Below are 22,097 nucleotides of genomic sequence, written 5' to 3'. Positions count from 1 at the left end.
CACTGCAGTGCAATTTAATAGGTATGTGACTTCTTTCAGTGGGATCCTATATTGCCTTTGTTTTAATGACAAAGTTAAGTCATGTCTCTGACATAAGGTTAAAATGGGCAGATTTTCAAGTGGGTTTGGCATACATTTGTGCATTAAAATGTAATTGTAGTTGCACATCTGGTTTCTGTTCACCCACATCTTGATTTACGAGCACGAATAAGTAAATGTTACAAATTATATATGCATTTAAACTGCATGGCACTTAAAGAATTACATGTCATTTGCACAACTTTTAAAATTTGAGCCCACCAGGATAAACATGCAAAACCAAGCAAGAGATGTTGAGCTGAAGTAACTTTTGGCAGCTTTCCCCATTAGGTGAGGAACCACTGTATGAGGAATCACATATTTTCATGTTTGGAGTTGCATATCATTAGTTAATAGCAAACAAATTTTCTTTAGTTTAATGTCTGAGCTGAATTATTACTTCCAAGTAGCAACATTTCACACTTACAACCTAATAACTAATAAAACTTTCTTCGTGCCATTATTCAGGGAAGACAAAAGCAACAACAAAACTAACTATATTGTCGTAAAGTCAGTATAAAAGTAATTCTTATAGCTGCACATCTCACTATTTTCTGGATTACTTTGCAAATAATAAATCAAATTTCCCCTCAAGGTGACATGCCAGTAATTTCAAATTTGATTAGCTTTATGTGAAGGATGTTGATACACTTCTACATGAACTAATCTTTGATAGCTCAGCAGACTGACAACCTTAACACTTTTAATGCCCCTTTGTAACAGTATGGCACCCTGAAATAATGCTAAGCTACTTTAAATCTAAAAAAGCATAGGGATTCTGCTTGGGGTTTGCCTCCACAAGCTTGATTTGGGCCTGCTCCTGCTGAGAATCTAGAATGCAGAATAATTGTATAGGTGTTTTGGTGCTTTTATTAATTTACAAAATGGAAATGGATAGGACAGGGAATTTCTGCATCATCCAGTTCCATGTCCCATCATTCCAAGTTTCCAGATAATTAAGATAAGTCCTGTAGGAACCATAAAGTGTCTCATCCCTGTGTATCTCATAATTTGCTACTTCAAATTCTTTGCGAAAGTGCCAGAGAAGAAAAGTTTTTATGCTGCTATTTATGTTACGATTTAGTATTTTCTTAAAAGGTGCTGTGATGGCACCGATCACTGTCCATTCTGGGTGGTATGCCATAGTAAGACACTAATAAATGAAACAACAAATAATAGTTGGCAATATGCAAAAGTCATTGGCCATAAAACAGAGATATGAGCGTGTCAACTGTTTTTTCTTTCCCTAAATCTGGATGATATGATGAATGAGCAGTATAATTGTCATAAATAGGTTATTAAATATGAAACTTTCTATAGATGATTGTTTATTAGAGTAGATTAATAGTTTTATAATTTGCAGGATTTATGACATGTTTTATGTGAGTACAAAGTTGCTGCTTGTGAAACTGAGCCCTTACAACTTCACTGGACTCAATAGTTTTTCTGTATTTGCAATTGATCAACTAAATTGTTGTTTTGGGGAGTAATTGATGCCGTTTGCAGTGGAGTGGCCTGGGGCTCTGCTCTACTGCCTTTACATATACCAGTGCATTAGCACAGGAACATAGATGCTAATATCTGAAATGAGAAAAAAATCAAAAAATAGCTGATTATCATTTTAAAGTAAGTTGTTCAGCATATGTCGTGACATTATACATCATACAAAGGGAAAATTTAGATGTACTACTTTCTTTCCTGTAGGCTCATCATTAAAGTTGCCAGTTATGTTTATTCTGACTTTGTATGATTTATACTATTTTGGTTGGTGGATTTTCTGTTCTTTCTTTTTTTTTTTCTTTTTTTTTTTTTATTTTTAACTACTCTGTTAACCAAACCTCAAATAATAAGTAACTGCTAACCAGAAATATGGAGATGTAGTAGCAGAATGTAGGGATGTATTTTCAGATATATATGAATTGATTACAGAATAACAGTGCTTTCAGGGACCAGCCATTCTTAGCTGCAGCAATATATGAAATGTTGAGTTCTAATTGATTGACATTATCTGCTATTCTGTATTGTTCTGGTCTAATCTGGAAGCTTTGGAGGTAAGAACATAAATGAACTCAGCCTTTCCACTGGCAAAGATCAGAAAACTAGCTTGATTGTGAGTGATTCAATACATTAAAATGTTATCTTGTTAAAATGAAATGATATTATCATATCTGATTTCTTATACAGATTACAATAATGAAAGAAGGGTTATGGTGTTCTTTTGTCATTGAATCAGTGCTTGCGCTGATAGTCCTGTCTACAGATGCTCCAAAATCCTCCTTCAAACTTAGGGAAATCAAATAAGATTTTCTCCCCAACAAGGTTAATTCTCCTTAGGTGTTCTTTTAAATAACTGTTCTAGCTTTAAGTGTCCTTTTTTTTTTCCATCTTAATTTCATTTGCTACCAATATAATTGCTAATATATATTTCATAGCATTGTATTATAGGAATTTTTTGTATCTGAGCAGTGTTACACTGTTCTTCATTTGCTCATTATAAGTGAGTTTATTTTATCTACTGCTGTAAATGCCAGTGTGTTTAGGGCAACTCTCTCCATTTTCAGGCTGTATCTAGGACTCAGTAGAGGAGTCTGGTGGAGAAAGGAACACGTGATCTTCAAGGGCAGCACAAAACTCTAAGCTGTATATACAAAAATAGTATCAGAAGAGCTCCGGTAAGCACCCTCCCCTCAGGCAGCAAGTCTCCAGCCATTGAGACTAAGAGCAGTTGCACATCTCTGTATTACAAGGCCACAAGCCCGTTTCCCTTGCTCCATCTCCCTGGGTGCTTCCTTCAGCTCCTCCCTCCGGCAGCAGAGGAGTCCTCATGCTCTCACCTTTGGGCCAGACCAACCAGGCCGGTCCAGAGCAGGCCCTGACCAACCTGGAGATGCTGCTGTGGAGCTCAGAGGGTCTTTTTCTCTCATTCAGCATGATGATTTTCCAACTTTCAATCTGCTCTGCTTGAAGTAACTGCCGATGCGCAAAGCCAGCCTGGTGATCATGTAATTAAAACCTATGTTGTAATCCAAATGAGAGGTCAGTAGGGAGAGTGTTCTGCTATTTACTTGACTGAATGTCTCCCTTTGCCCTTGAGTTGCACTTGTAATATTCTCTCAGTCTGTAATTCTTTTTATTGTTTTTTAACCGAGTTAAAGGAAAAAGAGAAACACCATCATATGATACTGTGTTGGTATCACTCAGTTGCAGAGTTAGAAATTTTAGCTCCATAGATCTCAGATACTTGAACTTGAATTCATTATACAACATGACATAAATCATATGATGATGTATATATTATGATATATGCGTACAGGGTATGATGTATACATACAGTGATGTAAAGTAACTGATAGTATTAAATTAGTAGACTGTCACCTTCCCAATGATCCAAAACTAGAGGAGAATGAAATACAGATCTAGACAGTCAGTTTGCATTTGCTCAGCAGCAGAAGATGATGCTGGAAGGCTGCACGCAGTTAGCTTGGTGTCCCATCCCCACGTGTCCCCTCATGGTCACAGAGCTTTCTTTCAGCCTCCATCCTCCCACAAAGTCTGTCCTCATGTCCCTGCTGTATCCAGGCTCCCGCTGCAAAATTTTCTGTCCCTCCTCTGTACATCCCAATCTCTTTAGGCAACCAATTTCCCACTTTCCAGACGTAACCATCTTTTCTTCACCTACAAGCCTACTTCCCAAGTAGGGAAGCCTTTTCTCAAGCTTTTTGTGTGCACTCTCTGCATAGCCTATCTCCTGTGTTGGTGTCCTCTGGCCCCTGGGACTAGTTCCCTTCTCTATTTCCATTTGGCTGTGTTTTTTTTATTTCTTCCTTTACTTGGCCTGCGATCCAGCAGTGGAATTTGGAGCCGAGGAGCATCCCAGCTCTTAGTTCCTGTGCTTAATGCCGCAATGGCCTCCAGCATCTGGGAGCAGCCGCTGCAGAAGGAGGCTGGCTGGGCCCCTGCAGCCCTGGGCTGCAGTTCACCCGTTGCAAACAGCATTTTCAGAGAACTCGGACCCATTTAGCTGCCAAATCCCGAGGAGTCTGTGCTGAACATATGCAAGCGAGACTTTTTCAAAGGCTCAGAGTTAGGCAGAAGCTGGGTGACTTTCCATGGGAACTGCAAAAGGACAACAGGGACCATACCTTCCAAATTTCAAACTGTTGCTGGGAAGAATAGAGACGCAGGAGCTTCTCAGAAAAATTCATATAAGACTTTCTTTCTCTCTCTCTCTCTCTCTCTTTATTTTTTTTCCAAAACAGGGCCAAAATACGTTTTTCCTCAATCTTATTTCCTGAAGTAACTAAATCCTTTTAGTTGCAACATAAAATAATAATAATCATAATCATAATCGGCCTCAGGCAGACACAGAGCATGGGAATTTTCATCTCAAATACTTAGCTTGGCAAAATTTGTAAGCAACTGAAAACAATCTCTTGTAATGAGAACTGTTGAGTTCTTTAACTGCAGAGGATCTACTTGCTCAATGCACAAAAGTCAGATAAGAATATCTCCATGACCTATTTGTGATACTTAATGATTTAATACGTATCTGCTTTTCATATTTCAGAAATCCGTATTAAGCAGTGGGTATCCTAAAGAGGCATTTGTTTCTACCACTTTTCAGGCCATGCCAAAGCTCTTGTATCTCTTTGATTAGTTAAGCATGTCTGTTGCTGGCTTATTTTCTGTATTTATTTACTGAAGCATTTTTGTTTTGAAACTTAATTCAAATATTTACATGCACATTAGAAATCCAGCTCAGTCAGCACAGTAAAAGTTCAGCCTCACGTTCCTTAGAGAGGCAACCTTAGCATCTTCTGGACGGAAAGTATGAAAATAAAAACAGGCTAGGATAAGATGGTTCTTCGCTCAGATTACTAAAAATAAAATGTGTGTGTATATATATGTGTGTATATTTATATGTACATATATATATATATGTCTCCTCACTCCCAGCACATAGACTCGTGCAGCAAGCCCTGAAGTTCTTAGTATCCAATTATATTCTGAAAGAAATCACTGTTATAGACAGGGTACGCTTCTGTGACAGAGACTTTGCCCTGATCTTTTACCAGGAGCCACATTTTGGTTTCCCCACTTCTCTTCTTGTGAAAGAGTGTGAATATCTGTGCACTAGAGATATGAAGGAGGACACCGTGGCCTCCACATGAGCACTCTGTATTCTATTTTCTAGCAACTTCAGAAGAAATCCTAGTAAGCTGAGTTTCTTTGCTTTTTTCCTGACTGCAGCTGCTTTCATGGTCCCTCTTAAATGAAGGCGCTTTTCTTGGCGTGAAAGCAAGTTCCATGGAAAGGCAACACAGCTTTATTTTTGCCATGGTGTGTCAACTCTTTGCAGGGAGAAGCAATATATCTCATCCTCCCAGACCCGTTCTTCCCAGTCCTTCCCTGCCCAGCGCGGCAGCCGCCCTCTCCTTTGCAGCTTCCCAGATCCACAGAACGGGGTGAGGTTTCCCAAAAGCTGCCTGGCAGGAGCTGGCTTTTCCTGCTGTGTGGAGACATCTGCACTTGGAGCAAACCCTATCTCTGCAAGGAACATCCCCTTGACTCACATCTCTTCTAACTCAGGTGCGATTCCACTGGTTTCCCGTATGTTTGAATTTGGGCATAGAAAGATAAATGCAGAAATGTGTGAAATCTGGACCATTGGCCTGCAAATCCCTGTGAGGTTCCCTGGGGAAGTCACTATCATATAGTGCAGCCATAGAGTTACGCATGCAAACTGTTCGTGTCATTTCAGTGCTAGAGCTGAAAAACATGTCAAAACAGATGGGTATGTTGTTGACTGAAAGTTCCTTGCTTTTTAGTCAGTCATTCTTCTTTTTTTTTTTTTTCACAACAGACTGAAAAAAAAAATGTTTTCTTAATTTAATATAGGAATATATTGTGGTTATAATGTTTCATTTATCCCTAGACTAACGGAGAATTTATGGTACATATTCCAGCCACAGTGCAAGTTTTCCTTAACTGCCTCTATATGAGCTCCCCTCTAACTTCCCTCTACAGGAGATTTAGTTTTCATATTAACTCATTGCAGGATCTTTTATGAGCAGGGACTGTCAAACTGTGCTTGTCTGCGCATTTGTGTATGCTGATATTGTTCTCATTTAGACCAGCGTCAGTTCCCACCTCAATCTTGTTTTTCCCCATGCCGTTTTTTTCCCTAATACATCAACAGTTGTTTTAAACTTATTTTGAATAAACAACCTTCAGTGGTTTAGGCAAACCAAGCCAAATTGGAGCAATAAGTATTACTAGATTTGCACAGGGCACAAACAAAAGAATTCCCCAAATATATTTAAGTGATTTTCTTCCTGCTTTTTTTAATATAATATTTGTGGGCTAACTGTGGCAATAACTGATAATTTTAATACAAGATGACATAATTCCAGTTCAGCGATTCTTTAGAGAAAAATTACACTGACAACATCTTTCATTTTGTTCTAATTTCATATAAAAAAAAAAGATATTCTAGATGTAGGAAAAGAAAATAATTTGAATCCCCAAGTTTTGAAATTCATTTAAATATTTCATCTCCCTTCCACTTCCAAATATACTTTCCTGGCAGGTTCTTGCTTTTCCTTCTCCAGCTTTCGAGGTTTACTATCTTCCTAGCTGATGGAGACTAAACTGAGGTTTTCTTCTGAGCCTGCTAAATGTTTGGGAAAAGATCTCTACCATGACATGAAGGATCTTGCTCAGTTTTTTGTGGAGCTCAGTACTCTGACTAAGCAGTGCTATAGGTGGACACTGAGTCTGTCAGAAGTCTCCACATGGAAAGATCAGTTATTAGGTTGGGACTGTGTTTTGAAATCTGAACTGGATTGAAAATGCACCCAAATAATTAAAGTTCATTATTTTCTCTCTCTTCTCTGATTTTTCTCCTCTGCCTTTAGTAAAATGATTAACTGCCTCTTCAGCATGAAAATGCCAGTGCTGGCTTATGCAGAAGATAAGTTTTCAGAGGTTGATGGTATTTATTATATATGTAGTGGATAATAGCCAGTCAGTCCACATTTTGAAAAAAGTATGGTCTCCCAAATAGAGTTTACTTAAATAATGAAACAGTTAAACACTGCTCTTTACAGTTCTGCAATTACATGATTAAAAGCAGATTAACAGAAAAAAAAAATGACTTTTGGGGCTGCCTTCTGGCATTTTGTGCTATTCTTGTGGTATACAAGGCAGGAAATGATGGGAGCTTCCTCCTGCAGGAATCTTGTTCATCCCTCGCCAAGGATCATGCCTGGTTCGGCTGAGCTGCCTCCAGCTGCAACATAGAAATGGTGACCTTGGTGGTTCTCCTTGTAATCACAGAGTGAGAGCTTTCCACTTTTTTCTTTTTTATCCCCTCTCTTTCTTTTCATGAACTTAACTTTTGTCCTAGACTTTTGCGTTCTTATTCTGCTGATAGACCTACCTCCCACACACACACACGCAGACTCATGCGTCTGACTCAGAGGAACAAATAAATTTTAGGCTGGAACTTGGCAGCGGTCACCATATCCCTAAACGTAACATATCGTCTCATTTTGTCTAAGTTACAACTGTCCTTGGCTTCACCCTTTCTGCTCTGTACTCTGCTGAGCTGTTGATCTTTACCATGTCTCTCACGTGGGCCCTTTCTTTAACTCATCACTGCTTCGATGGCTCGGTGAGACCCCTCCTTGCTTCCCCAAATGAAGTGCAGATACTGAGGGTGGGCTTGGTTTGCTTCTCTTGGTAGCAGCATTCACCATACTGATTCAGAGGAAGCAGGAAAGGAGGAGGACCCACCAGAGAGACGTATTGAACATTTCTAAACATGTCTGCCATCTTCTGTAGCAGAGAGAAGGGATAAGTGGGGATTAAAATGCAGCCTTATGGTCATTAATCTCAAATACTGCCTCTAATGACATCTTTGAGGTTAAGTAATAGAAGCTGTGATATTATTCAGCTTAGTTAAATTTGGTGTAATTCACATCTGCAGAGCTTTTGTGAACTAGTGCTTAGTCTTAAATTGCTGGTTTCTGTGATATGGGGGCTTCAGAATATCACATATTGAGACTTGTTATGTTATGAATTAGGGTGTAAAAGTCTGAAATCCATGAAACACATGCCAGAAAAAATGCAAGTTCCTGAGTAGTTCTAAAGCAAATATGTAATTAATTTAGCTTGCAACATTAAACAGCTGGGATGGCATCCTTACAAAGAATTCCTTTCCCCTCTTTATTTACTGTTCCAACCTACATGTTGGAAATGGCCACTGGAGACAGGCCCTTTTGCAAAGCTCCGTTCATGAGCTTCAGTGTTTGCCCAGCACAGCTGATTTCTTGCCTCGCACTTCACCTCATTGGTCTGTAATAGGTGCAGATCTGTATTGATTACTGTGACTTGCAGGAGAGAAAAATCTTTGCACTTCAGATTGGATATAAATTATAAATAGCATCTCTAAAGGCTGTGCGGTGCAGAAATGGCATTCTTCTGAGACAGCCGCATGTAAAGCTGTTGTTGTAGAGGTTATTAACTTTATGATTGCAGCACAGGTGTACTTGACCCACAACGATGATCATTGTCCATAAAATCTTGCAGCCTGGCCTCAATCACCTGCTTTTCTCAAGAATGTTCATTAGCGATGGCCACCGGAGGTCACACTAATAAAAGAAGGTTAACACTCACTAGATCAGTGTAAATTCACTGGTGAAACAGCATTGCCTCCTTTCCATCTCTCTCACTAATATAGCCGTGCAGGCTTCGGTACGTAGGTCGCATAGGTCTTAGATATACAGTACATACGTGTGTTTGTAAATAGGTGTTTGTATACATGTATATACACAGCAGGGTGAAACACGAATCAGAAAAATGCATCCAATATGACCTAGCCATAAGTGACAAACTGCAAGAGTATGAAGGTTATCTATAACTGTTTTTTTCCAGAATTTATTATACTTCCTTGATAGAATTAAAATTTAATCAAAAATGAACAGAGAACCTTGCAGTAACTCCCAAAGTTTGAATTTTTAATTCCATTTGCTGTCTACTGCTTGTATTCTAGGGACCTAGCTCTGTTGTCCTAGGCCTTGTGCAAACACAAATATTTCCTTCACCTGAAATCACCAGAAAGTGTCCTAAATTGCTCATGAAACCATCGGTCTTACTAGAATGCCTATTTATTTCTTTTACCATTTGGGACGGGGCCATCATATTTCTATGGATGTGCTTTGTATGTTTGTTTTGCCATCACGCCTACCTCAGGACCTGAGTGACATCACAGGACCTAAGTGAGTCCAGGTTTTCAAAATACTGGCCAAAATCAGATCTGGGACTTTCTTCTTTCACTAAGAAAAAAGTAAAGTATGAAGAAGAAAGAGGAGCTCAGACAGATAGAACTAACACCTGGAAGAAGGCAGAAGGTGTTGGCGAGGCCAGGAAGAGACAAGATGTCGGGACATGCAAAACTGGATAAACTGAATATCACAGAGCAGAGAGGGTGAAGTGTGATCAGGGAAAGGGAGGAATCGGAAAGTGCAAGGTCAGGAGAACAGGGCTAGGTTGGTCGTCCAGATGCAGCAGGATTTAAGGCCCAGGTGGTGGGCAAGGGTTCAGAATAAGCTGTAAGGTGAAAAAGTTCTACGGGAAGGAATTCAAAAATAAGTACATGCCTTGGACCGAAGAAAGGTCCAAGGGGTGGGAGGATATTTGGGGAAAATGAAGTGAGGAGCCTTGGGAAGGAGTGAAGAGGGCTTTTGTCCCTCCGAGGTATACGTGCCTGCTCAGCATTGCCGTGCCGGGGGGGCCTCTCTATCTGCTTCAGACCCAAGAAAATATTTGCCCTGTCAGGCCCAAGGTGTTTCTGAGCATGTACAGAAGCGATCCTGTAATAAGGCATGTGCAGAGCTTTAAGGTCAGAATTTGAGGTGTCTGTGGAGTTCAGACACCTCAGGGGTTAGTTAGCAGCTGAGTTGGGATTTGCGGGATCATCTGGGTTTAGGCTGTTAAATTTCACCTACCTTGATTTAAAGTAATAAGCCCTTTTTGACACCTGATTTTAGACTTCTTTAGGCGCCTGGAACAGGTGCCCACCAGGAACAGTAAAATCTGTGGATAGCCCTGTCCCTGCCCTTCCTTTCCCCCCTCTTGGCCTCTTCCCACCATCCTGCAGGCGCAGCCACGAAAAAGGAAGAACCAGATGGAGAAAAGTTTCATTCCGCAGTCCCCCAGGAGCAGAGCTGGCATTGCAGAAGCATTTTTTTTCTTTATTTTTTCCCTCTTAGTCATCATAAAATGAGTCTCTGAGAGACAGCCAGAGGGAATTGCCTTTCCTGTGGGGCATCCAAAGGGAACGCCAAAGGACCACAGCAGCAGCTGGAAACAGCAAAGGCAGCAGTGACAAGACGGACTTGGGCTGGGACCGTCCAAGGCAAGAGCCCCAAGACAGAACGGGATGGCAGCTTTGCAAAGAGTTTTTTATGATAAGGAAGGGAAAATGTGATTAGTGGTGGCTGGGATGCATAAGACTGAATTTCCTTTGCACTTAATTGTAGAAGAAAAAAATTGCTTATCTGTACCTGTGAAAATACTGAGTTTGTGGTGACTGTAAACTTGACTACATAGATACAAAAGGACAGAAAAATCCAGGAAGAGGTTTTAGGAGAAAAAAAAAACACTTTTTGAAATATTTCTTCTGTAAAAGATGATAAATATATTCGTTGGTAAGGACAGTATTATGGGGAGTTCATTTATTCCCCAAAGGTTTACTGTGTTTGAATTCAGCTTCCTAATGAAATTATAAAACACTAGCCTTAGTCCTTTATGGCCCGTGAATGTTTCCTTTACAGTCCCTCATATAAGGGACTGTTTCCATCCCTTGTAAAACCCTCTTTACCTAGGGATGTTTGGGCAGACGCTGATACTAGCATTACAGCGACAGGCCCAGCGTAAAGCCGGTTAAAGGCCCTGAGGGTGCTCGGGTGCAGCAGGTACCAGTAGCCTCTTTCCTCATGGCTTTGCCTGGCAGCCCATGGCCAGCCCTGCCTGGCTGCCTCCTCACTGCTCTGTGGCAGCAGCTTCGAGAGGTGCCACGGAGCACGTCCTGGACGGAGACTGTTTAGGGGCAAGTGGGCATAAACCACCGTCCTGGAAAGTAGCTGTTTCTCTGGTTGTTTCATGTGTCTAGTCCTGCCAGAATCAGTGGAAGTGCTTGCTAAGTCATATGTGCTCGAGTTAGTAGAGGTTGAAAAGTAGGGGTATTATTTCAGCTCACAGATGTGTAAACAGCAAAGAGTTGAGGAAATTTGAAATTCTTTTTTTTTAAACTTTATAAACTATGGAAGCTTTGCAGCTTAAATACTTGCTTGTCAATAGTCTCATCAAAGAAGCCACAGGGATGTATGCTCACTCAGGAAGTTTAGAGTTCTGCGACAGTCAAAACTTCTTTTATTTAAAAGATAATATTCATTTCTCCTTCTTCGGAAAAAAAATGTGATTTTCAAATACTAAATAACTTTGAGTGCTCTTGGGTAAAAATTCATGATTTTTTTTTCTTTTTTCTTTTTCTAATTCATGATAGGCTAAGTAGCATCCACATTATGAAAAATCTTAGCTGGCTTACTATAGTGTATTCTTCAAATGTTTCAGAGCTGCTAGGATGTATGATGTCGACTTGACATGTTGTCTAAACTGCAGCTGATAAAATCACACATGATGAACAGGACTGGATAGAAAAAGATGAACTCAAGAAGTTATGTGGCTTGGTCTCGCCTTCCAGAGCACGGTCAGGTATAGCCGAAGTCCACTTCCTTCCTCTCCTTCCCACATGAGCTCTGGGAAGCCTGGCATGGGCTTGTCCTCCGGAGCGGCCCCTTTCTCGACTGTGTCTTGCCCTGTGGGGCAGTGCTGCAGGTGACTTCTCTATGCAGAAGACTGTTAGGGAATTTGGGGCCAAAGGAATATTTGCCATTAGGCTCGGTCTTCCTAGAGCAACAATTCAGGCCAGCCCTCAGTCTGATATTTCTTTAAAACCATTGAGATGTTATAATTCTTTTACTTAATTGTAGCCGTGTGAACCTCGCAATGCTGTGACCATCTAGAGCCTCTAACTATCATATGGCTCTTAATAACTGTTCTGTCTACCTGTTTCTTACAGGGCCTTCCCTCTAGCCATTTGAAACGGTCATATTTTAGAAAGTCAGAGGAGCACGTAAATGACCCATGCTCATTGGGTTACCCTTAATATTTAAGAGAGGAATAGTGAAAAAATGGCACTGCAAATGTGTGGGAGCCTCCCATCTTTTGTACTTTGCCAGCCATATTTGCAGTGAGCTTTTGTGTGAATCTTTGTGTGTGTTGCTGTGTGGCAGGAAGAAATAAGTATTCTGATGCCCTCTTTAAATCTGATGCTTCCTGTGAGTAGTTTACGTGCTATAAATGAGCGGGAGAGACTGATTGCAATTATGGGAGTTCAGAGGTAACCTGTGTTGCAGATGGGAGGGCATCTCTATTTCCATCTTCCCACTAAAGATATTGCAGATATGAATGTCCTATAAAAATTGTTATGTCGATGTCAAGGGAGGTAATAACTAAGTATAAAATATCTTAATATATGAAGTCCACTCTCCACTGTTGCCAGACAGAATCCCACGATTTTCTTTGGATGAGTAGTCCATCTAAAACAGCTTACTGTGAGTTTAAGCCCTCTATATAAGCTGTATTTTCATTTCTTAGATGGAGATTTATCTGGTTTTTCCCTGTTGGTTCCTCTAAACAAATGATTTCCCTATGCAGATGCTTTTAGATTACTATCAGGTCCCTGACTCCAAAAACTATTGCTTCTATGCCAAACAAAACACATGAGGGTTTTGTTTTGCTTTTGCTTTTATTAATGTTCCTTCAGAAATCACTGCTTCTATTTCATTAATTGCTTTATGGCTTCTCCCTTAATTTTGCCTGTGTTTTTAACCAGCTTCTAGCATTGAGATGACTAGAACAGCATGTGCAGAAGCCCCTAAGGTCACTGGTTCTGACTCTGGAGCTAATGGACTCCTTCCCAGTTTTTCCCAAAACTTTGATATTCTCTGTCGGAAGTAAGATTTTAAACAAGATCTCTTTTACTCTCCTTTTTCTTAAATTTGCTGGTGATGTTCTGAGAGCTTCTGCTGTTTCTGTGTTTGAGATCTGGAGGTCCTTATCAGTAAGTAGTCGCAACAGAAGCAGTAGTGTCTGTAAAGCACATTCCTATTTTTCAGTGCACGTCTAAGGATCCCAGCTGAAGAATCATAAACAGATAAACCTTGTGAATTAAAATTAGTTAAATCTATCATTATTTGATAACCTCTGACATGGTCAAAGATAAAAAATGTTAAATTCCTGTTTAGAAATAACTCTGTGATACAGGAGTCACTTAATAGCATTGACATGAATGCAGCAGAGGCAGGGTATATCGTTGCAGGCAGATTTGAACGCTAGAATTGCAACACATGAAGACTTTAATGTCTGTGTTCGTGAGAGAAAAAGAGAGAGCATGGGGGAGGAAAGAAATTCTCATCAATTCGTAACTTTAGGGAGGAAAATTCCTTTCTGAAAGATATATCACTTTCACATTGCCCAGTCAGAAGGCATTGGTGTGTTTGGTCATTTGTTGGTAAAGGAAAAGCAGAATTGTGTGACTTTCCTGAGCTGTGGAAATGGGAATAAAACTTGTTCAGTGAGTTTAAAGTGCTGCCGTGCATGTAAATGTCCCCGAAAGGCTCTGCTTCACCTTTTGAAACAATCTAATCCTCAAGTTTTGATAAGGCTTAAGGCCTTTTATACTAGTGCAATTTGACCTCTTGAGTCATAAGTGTCGCAGTAACTTCTGCAAATGTTTGGAGCCAGGAAATTCACTGCGGTTCCAAAGTTAACATCCTACCTAATGCTAGCATTAACATTTCTCAGCGTGGCAGGATTTGGGGGCAGCGTGTGACAACAGGGGTTGAGCTGGCTCCCACTGCAATCAGTGGTAAACTTCCCACTGCGTGAGATCAGTCGGTGAGCAATGGCAACGCTACCTGCTCCAATAAGGACTAAATCCCGAGGCGTGGAGCACCCTTAATTCATTGTGAAGCCCACGGCATTTAAAGATGAGCTGCTGCTTAAGGAATCAGACCCGAGGTCAGCACGGCGGCTGATATCTGTGGAGGAAACTTTTCAACCTGGGAACTTTTTTCCACGGGCACAAGGATGCCGGCGGTGGTGCCTCGCCTCGCAATGTGTGCCGGCCGCGGCGCGCCATGGGAACCCTTTGTCCCACACATCTTGTAAACGCCGCGGGGGGCCCCCGTTGTTCGGCAGCGCTTCTAAACACCGCGGAGGGAGCCTTTTGTCCGGCGCCGTCGGTAAACTCCGTAGGAGGGCACCTTTGTGCCGCACAGCTGGCGATCGCCCGCAAGAGTGAATGATGAGGCCGTCTGGCTCCGCTGGGAGAGTGGCGCAGCTCGCGTGGCCCACGGGGCTCGGTGGTTTCAGAGCCTGCGCGCTTCTCTAGCGTGTTTTTCTGGGGAGCAAATGAAAAAGGTGAGGTGCCTGAAGCAGCCTGTGTGAATATACGCACCGGCGAGCCCTCGGGCCGTTCGTTCAGTCACGCTGTACAGCTGCCTCTGCAAGCAGGGAGCCACATTGGGGCGGCGTTTTGTTATTTATCTGTGTCTTATGTTTGCTTCATCTCCTGTTGAATATATCACCTGCTAATTTACTCTTGTTATTCTTGCAGATCACCAATAACTGTGTTTAAAAGGCTTGAACACTAGTACCAATCCCTCTGGCATGTCATAGCTGTATTCTCAACTCCATCCTGTTACTTACTTCTCAAGTGTAGCTTCTCAAGTGCTCTAGCTGCTTTCTGAGAAGGGTGACAGTACACGTTTCCGAGAGATATCTATGAGATTCACTGCCTCATAGTTGCAAAGTTAGGCTTCAGTCAAATCTGATGAACCACTATGTTCTTCCAAACTCGTGGCTGTGAGACCATAGGGAAGAGAGGGGAGTGAGGTGAGATGCTGGCTTGGGTCCCGGTGTGCGACACCTGAATGCACCCAGCTATTGCACTCGCTGGTGCTTCTGGGGCTGAGAGCACGGGGCACCCAGAGCAGCACTGCTCGGGGCTGGCACGGCTTATTTCCTTGCTGCAGTGTCCCTTCTCCAGGGAGCCCGCCCCAGTGGTGCGGGGCTGCATTGCACTGCACTTGTGCCTACATAAAGCTAGGTTATCTTCAGAGATCCTTGGCTCTTGCGAAAGCAAGTCAGTTACAAATTAGATGTAAGGGTGACTTGCAGCCTGCTAGAGAGCAGAGGGTCATATTGCACTGTGGTGGTTTCTCTGGCTTCCTTGCATGCTAGAGCTGGCATGTTGACCAATGCAGAAAACCACTCTCCTGGAGAAATCCTTTGCCTGCTAATTTTTGTGATTCAACGAAGTATTCAACTTGATTTTATCTTTTCTTTTCTTGTTAAATCTTTGCATGTTTTGCCTTAAGGCGCCTGTTACCCTAAAGGCACTTGCTTTTCTTCTTTCTTTTTTTTTTTTTTTTGAATGATGATTTGTTATTTTAATAATATTCAAAGGTAAAATTTACATGTGGTAGTTTCATTTAATTCTTCCTTTCTCAAATTAGCATTATTTTTCCCTTCTCCATGCCCCAGTCTTCTGGTGTCTACCTGATTGTGTATGAATTTTCAGAAATAATTGCCAGTAGTTCAGCAAGTTCATTAACTGATTCCCTTAAGACCCTCAGATACATGTCATCCAGATCTGAAGATTTGTATATTACATTTTTGCAAGTATTCCCTTACCTGATTTGTTTTGTATCAACAGCTGTATTGGCAAATCTTTGTTATTTCTGATTGTCGATATCTCTTTGTTTTGGTGGATAAATTGATTATAAAACCTGCTCATCATTTGGAGGTCATTATTCATTTTACTTCATTTATTAATGGAACCACTTTCTCTTTGGAGTTCTCTTCCTGTGATGCTCTGGACTTGTTAAAATATAAATTCAGTTCTCCCCAGCCCTTTCTTCACTAGCAATTGGGAGGGGCATTCTGCTTTTTTATCATGTTTCTCACTAAAATCCCTAAGTAACTCTCCATTTTTACTTTATACCTTGTTCCCACAAAGATGCTCCTGCAGCAGAGAGTCTTTTTTCTCTGTAAGACCTTGAGTAGCCATATTGGCGGCCTTGCTATTTATTGTGGACCTTGATGTGGTTTGAGGTTTTTTTGTTTGTTTTATTAATTTTGCAACTGTAGTCCTAGCATATTTTAGGATGTTCTAGCTATCCCCCACACTTAACATGCTGTTTTCATGTCTTTTTATTACTCTACACTCCTAGGATTTCTCAGACACCTGAAGAATTAATGTCTTTGCTGTTTACTTTGTGCTACAACCCATTGCTTAATACAGTGTGTTGAATTCTGTAGTTTATAATCACTGCCATAGAAATTAGTGGGTACAAAGGGTGTAAATATCTTGGAGTATTCTGGCTGTCGTAAAAAGGTGTCTTATTATCTGATTTTTGCAAACAGTTCTTTCTATTAAAAAAAAAAAGATTTCTCATGCATTTGATTTAGCTTTGTCTACTATTAAACAGTATTGAGCTTGTGGACTTCAACAACATTTTTCTTCTTGTGAAAAACCTTACGGCAAAATCTATTATCACCGTTAGGATGTAACTCCTCTTGCTTCTGTCCAATCTTATGGACCTCTGGTATATAAATGACAAATGTACGACCTGCACAGTGTTTAATTTTTTTTAGGTGTCTCCCTTTAGTAATGGTTGGATGTGAATATGTAAGACAAAATTTGACCTTTAAATGAATGTGAAGGGCCAAGGTAGATACTTGGCAGGCTTTTCTTATTGCAATATTAATCAAGGAAAGAATCATCATAATCCTAGAAACTAAATAGCCATTGTAGTGACTTTACCACTAGGGAAATTGTTCATCTGTCAATAAAATTGTTACTAGGAAAGGGAAAAATAGAGAATGTTAAAATTGCTTCAGACCGCTGAATCATTGGGTCCCTTTAGACTCAGAGCTTGAATTGTGCCTTGCGAGGGGTGGGTTGAGCAGGGCTGCTTCAGGAGAGCGGCAGGTTAATCGCTTTCAGTAACACCAGTGCACGTGAGCTCCATCCCTCCCGGGGAAACGGGAAGAGGGCATGAGAGAAGGCAAGATAGAGGCAGGGGGAGGCTTCTTAAAATTATTGTTTCATCACTTTTTATTTCTGGGTGGCCTTTTAGCAAAGGAGGAATGTTGATTAAAAAAAAAAAAAAAAGAAGAAGAAGAAGAAAAAAAGGCAGCCTAATGTTCACTTCTTGTATTTTCAACTAGTTTAAGCTGGCAGATGATAATGAGCATGATTATGGCATAGGCATAAAGAGATGGATCAAGGCAGGAGTGACAGAGATGGATTCATATATCTGTACAAGACCCGGAAAGCCATACATGAAGCCCCCTTGGCCTCAATGTGATGCTCATGTAGGCTGCAACATGGAGGCATAAGGTGACCTACCTGTGTGGGGGTGATGCTTGGTGTGCATTATGATAGCGTATTTCTCTGTAAAACATGCTTCTGCAGGTGACACCTTGTCTTATTGGGGTGTATGGTGGCATGTGGACAGCCACATCATAGCCTATGATACAGGTCACGACACAAACAAAGTTGTTTTGGGCAGGAACGGTCTATGGCACGTGCCAATGGGAGAACTTTATCCCTCCGCTCTCGTTGGACACCTTGGTCTATGGGATGACCCTCAAGTAGGGAACAAGCCTTGTCAGTGCTGTTATGGGTTGGATCTCAGCCGGGAAAGGGGCAGACTGTCTGCGTCGGAAGAGCCATCTGTAAGATGCGATAGCTTGGCATCCAGTAAAGAGGATTTGCAAAACCATGGATGAATCTGGAGGTGGAAAGCATTTGTATGAAAGGTGCCCTCAGGAAATCTGTGTAAGACGTCAAGAATTGTCTTTGTACAGGGCATGGGAGGGGCGAGGGAGTCCATGTGTGTGTATGTGTGGCGTGAATTGTCTTTGTGTGGAAAAGTCCCTTTGTGTGGGAAGCGGTGGCTTTGCGTAGAGGCTGCTTTGGAGGCGCCTGTGTAATGGCCGCCGTGTGGCGAGCTGGGGGAGGCCAACATGGCGCTGGCGCCAGCACGGATGCATTTCTGCAAGGGAAGGCAGCTCTTTCCGAAAAGGTCGTGTCTTCTGGGCCAGGAGCGGTGTAGTCGGCGCCAAAGGCCTCCGTCGGGGACGCCGGTGGCGGCGGCGGCCTGCGGCTGTTTGGCAGGTGCCCGTTGGAGCGGCCGTGCCGTGTGCCTGTGGGTCCCGCGGGCCGCTCCGTCAGGCCCAGGCACTACGGCCCTGGGCACCGCGCGCCCTGCCCTGTCCTTCATTGTTGTCACTGCCCGATTGTGATACTGTCACAAAAACTGTTGCTAGGCAACAAATGTGGTTACCAGGTCTCAGCGAATAGCTGAAGGGGGAAAGCGAAGTGTTGCACCATTGTAGAGTAACCATAGCAATGACCTACTATTACTGACTAAAGAATTATCATTAACAATGTTAAAGTATCAAACGGAGGCCCGCGATCCAGAGACTTCCAGGCAGCATCTCCGCGTAATTGGGTTATCCAGGAAGAGATCCCAACTCTTCCCGAGCACCAGGCTCATTATGGCTGTGGGAGGGAAGACAGACGTGAATATTTTTTAAAATTCTTTTATTTTTATTTTCCTAATAATGCGAACATTTAAGGAGAACTCTGATCAGACAGTAGGTAAGCACTGGCTGTGAGAGTCCAGAACCGGTGAACATGTTGGCAGAGGGAAAAGGCAACGGAAGTGGTTCCCTTTCCAGCCTCTGTGTTTTGCATGGGTTTACTGGAAGAAGCACCACCCAAGTGATGCATTTACAAGTAAAGTCTTCTGGTTTTCTGATAGAGTTATAAAGCCTCAAAGCCTATAAAGCCTATAATGCTGAAATCAGTGTTTAAAAAAATAAATAAATAAAAAATGAAATAAAAGGGAAAAGAAATATATAGAGAGGGAAAGAGAGCATCCAAGCCCTGCAAAGCAGATGCTCTTCTCTGAGCAGGGCCAGGCAGGTGAAGTGCTTTAACGGAGCCACACTTAGCAGGGAACTGGAGGCTTCGGCTTTTCCAGGCTCCGGAGCCTTTCCAACCTGGCGCATCCCTGAGGGAGCCACAGGGAAAGGAGGCCGCCCGGGCGCGTGCGTGCCAGTGTGCACGCGTGCGTGTGTGCACACAACCGCGCGGGCACCGCTCGCGGCACCCCCTGCAGCGGGGCGGCCCCAGCGCAGCCCCCGCCGCGGGGACAGGGCACAGGGACAGCCGCGGCGCGGGGGCTCCCTGGCCCTTCGAGCGCATCTGGGGCACCCGGGGACTCAAACTCTGCCCTTTCCTCTCTTGCAGGTACCGAGCGTCACGAACTGACTTCCTGGAAGAGCTTCCCATCTATTTTCAAATTCTTCAGCGAAGCAATAGAGGCGAAGAACAGCTCAGTGAAGCCAGCCCCGACGCGGCGCTCCAACAGGATCAAATACGACGAATTTTGAGAGCAGAGAAAAAAAAACAAACCTCTTGGCTGCTTGTTTTCCGCGAGCAGTCTCCCAGCCCCTCATTAGATTGTTTTCTTCCTAGAGCACAGGGTCGTGATGTATACATCTAAATAGCGTTTTGCATTATTTCTAGATGAGTGCAACTGTCAAAGCAATATGGGTTCACTGGTTGTGCTTCCTGTGGGCTGTAACTTGGATTTCGTGCTGCCCATCAGCGCGCAGATTAAGGCTGACAGTGGTACTGCACAGTGCAGCATGGTGCAGCTCTAATTGCCCTGACATAGCCCTGCACCAAGCTGATGCCAGGATTTAACAGCTTCTTCGTGGTCCTATTGCCTGCAGGATTTTTTTGTTGCTTCCTTCCAGGGTTCACTTTTTTTTTTTTCCCCTTTCCTTCTTTTGCAGGAGTGAAGTTTGGGTTTTATGCATTTTTTAAGACTTGCTTTTAAATAATTGATACAGGTAGATTTGTCTCCCCAGTCTTTCCCTCTATCTGCATCTGCTTTTAAACTGCTTACATGCATTTTTTAATAATACAGTACATTTGTGGGTTTGTAGGGATTCCATTTTCAAGCCATAATGACTAAATTAAAATTTAAAAAGCAAACCCATAAACAGCACAAACATGATTAAATAGTACTTGGACTTATAAATACTAGTTATTCTCTGTAATTCTAACAAAATCTTTTTGGTTTGGCTTTATTTTCTTATGAGACCAGGGGACAGACTGTGCATAAAGTAGCTCCTATGAAATAATAAATCAAAACTAGATATTTCTGTGGAGAAGTATCTCTGAATTTAAACTCAGCTTTCCAGTAAATCTGTACATTGCAAAAAGAAATAACTATTTTTAAAACGAAACCTAGTGATGCTAGAATCTCACTGCTTTGTGATCTTAGAACTGCCATTTTCACAGAGTTTGCAACTCTAATTTTACAACTGCAAACTGTTCTCATGCACGTACCAGTGGAAAGTGTAACATAGATTAAGTGTCTGTATTTAAAATTTACTTTTAGCACTTGGTTGGATACCTTTATTTTTTATTCCGATAGAAAGTCTATTTTGAGACAGAACAAAATATGAATTACTCTTTTTAAAGCCAGCTCTATCTTGGAGTGCTAACAAGCGCAGGATTTTACACTCAATAGCCTTCTCTTTCTCGGGGACCAAGTGAGATCAGCTCTTCACTCTTTCATTTTCCGCTGATAGGAGAGTCCAAGAAGTTTGGTCCAGATTTAGGGGAAAGTCCCTTTGTTGCAGAGATTTTCTCCTCCTGCTGGATCAATGGCATTATTTGTAGATCTCCTCTTCCTTTTGAAAGTCCTACTTAAAAAAAAAAATGCCTATTCATTAACCGCCTGGACCACACTGTGAAATATGACCGAAAAAAAAAAAAGGAGAAAAAAAAAAAGAAAAAAACTTTGAAATGCATCCTGAACCTTGACTTCCTCTATACATTAGTGCACCTATACATGTCATTTCTGGCTGGGATTTCATGTTTGCATAACTGGTATAGCCAATGTCTGTAAAAAAAATAAAAAAAAAAAAGAAAAAAAAAAGGAGGGGGGAGAAATGGGGTGGGGGGTCGCGTTTCGCTATTTTTTGTCCTTCGGGGGCCGGGTTTGTGTCGCGTGTGATGCTGCTAGAGTCCCGACGGAGAGGACGAAGCTGGGGAGGGAGTTTGGGCGGCCCCCGCAGCCGCCACGAGGTTGCTGGAGCCCCCGCTCCTTGGTGCAGTGTTTCCTAGTTCGGAGCTGGGGCGGTGGGAAGGTCTGGGAGGCAGCGAGTGCCTGCTGTGGCTCTCGTGGGTTTTGCCCCCCTAAGGGGATGGTACCGAGCGGCTCTGCCTGGCGTTGAGTCCCGGCAAATCCCGGGATTGGCGCCGTTCCCCCTTTGTGCCCCGCGGCGCCGGGGCCGCGGAGCGCCCAAATCGCTGTCCCGCGCTCGCCGCGGCGGCGTTTCCGTCGCCTCCCTCTCCGCAGCCGCCCTGCTGCCCTTAACCTCTCCCTTCGGGAAGCGAGGCCTCCCCGGGGAGGTCGCCGTGAGCCCCGGCTCCCGGGCACGGCTGGGAAAGGGGGAGAGGGTCACTGTTTCCCTAGGCCAGAGCAGTGCCAAATTCCAGGCGGAGCCGTTGTCCCGGAGGATGGGGGGGAGAGGGCCCGCTGGGCCACCCCGCGAGCTTGCGGCCGCTCCGGCGCCGTTCCCCGCGTGTCCGGGGATTTACAGTGCGCATTTGGGGTGTCCGTGCTGCTCTCCAGAGCCGGGCAGGGAGCAGGTCTGGCCCCAAAACGCGCTGCCCGGCGCGTCAGGGGACCCCCCGGGTGCCAACATGTCCCGGAGATGGATCTATTTTTTTAAGCGTCGATGCCAAACGAAGTGTATACAAAATTTATACTGTGACAACTGCCCTTTTTGAC

At 42.8% G+C, this 22,097-nt stretch overlaps 1 protein-coding gene across 1 annotated transcript in view; it reads left to right on the top strand.

Moving 5' to 3' along the window:
- The window catches only part of FAM172A (family with sequence similarity 172 member A), a 141,154-nt gene extending 121,128 nt beyond the window's left edge, over positions 1 to 20,026 (top strand). Inside the window, exon 7 of the mRNA XM_026044093.1 lies at positions 19,535 to 20,026. Within this exon, the coding sequence (XP_025899878.1) occupies positions 19,535 to 19,677 (143 nt within the window). The 3' untranslated portion in view covers positions 19,678 to 20,026. The remainder of the gene's footprint in view (positions 1 to 19,534) is intronic.
- The last annotated feature ends 2,071 nt before the right edge of the window (positions 20,027 to 22,097 follow it).

Source organism: Nothoprocta perdicaria, unplaced genomic scaffold (assembly GCF_003342845.1).
Source record: "Nothoprocta perdicaria isolate Ctin4 unplaced genomic scaffold, notPer1 scaffold_35, whole genome shotgun sequence".
Lineage (NCBI taxonomy): Eukaryota > Metazoa > Chordata > Aves > Tinamiformes > Tinamidae > Nothoprocta > Nothoprocta perdicaria.
The sequence above is the reverse complement of the archived record's forward strand: the minus strand, read 5'-3'. Positions and strand labels throughout refer to the sequence as shown.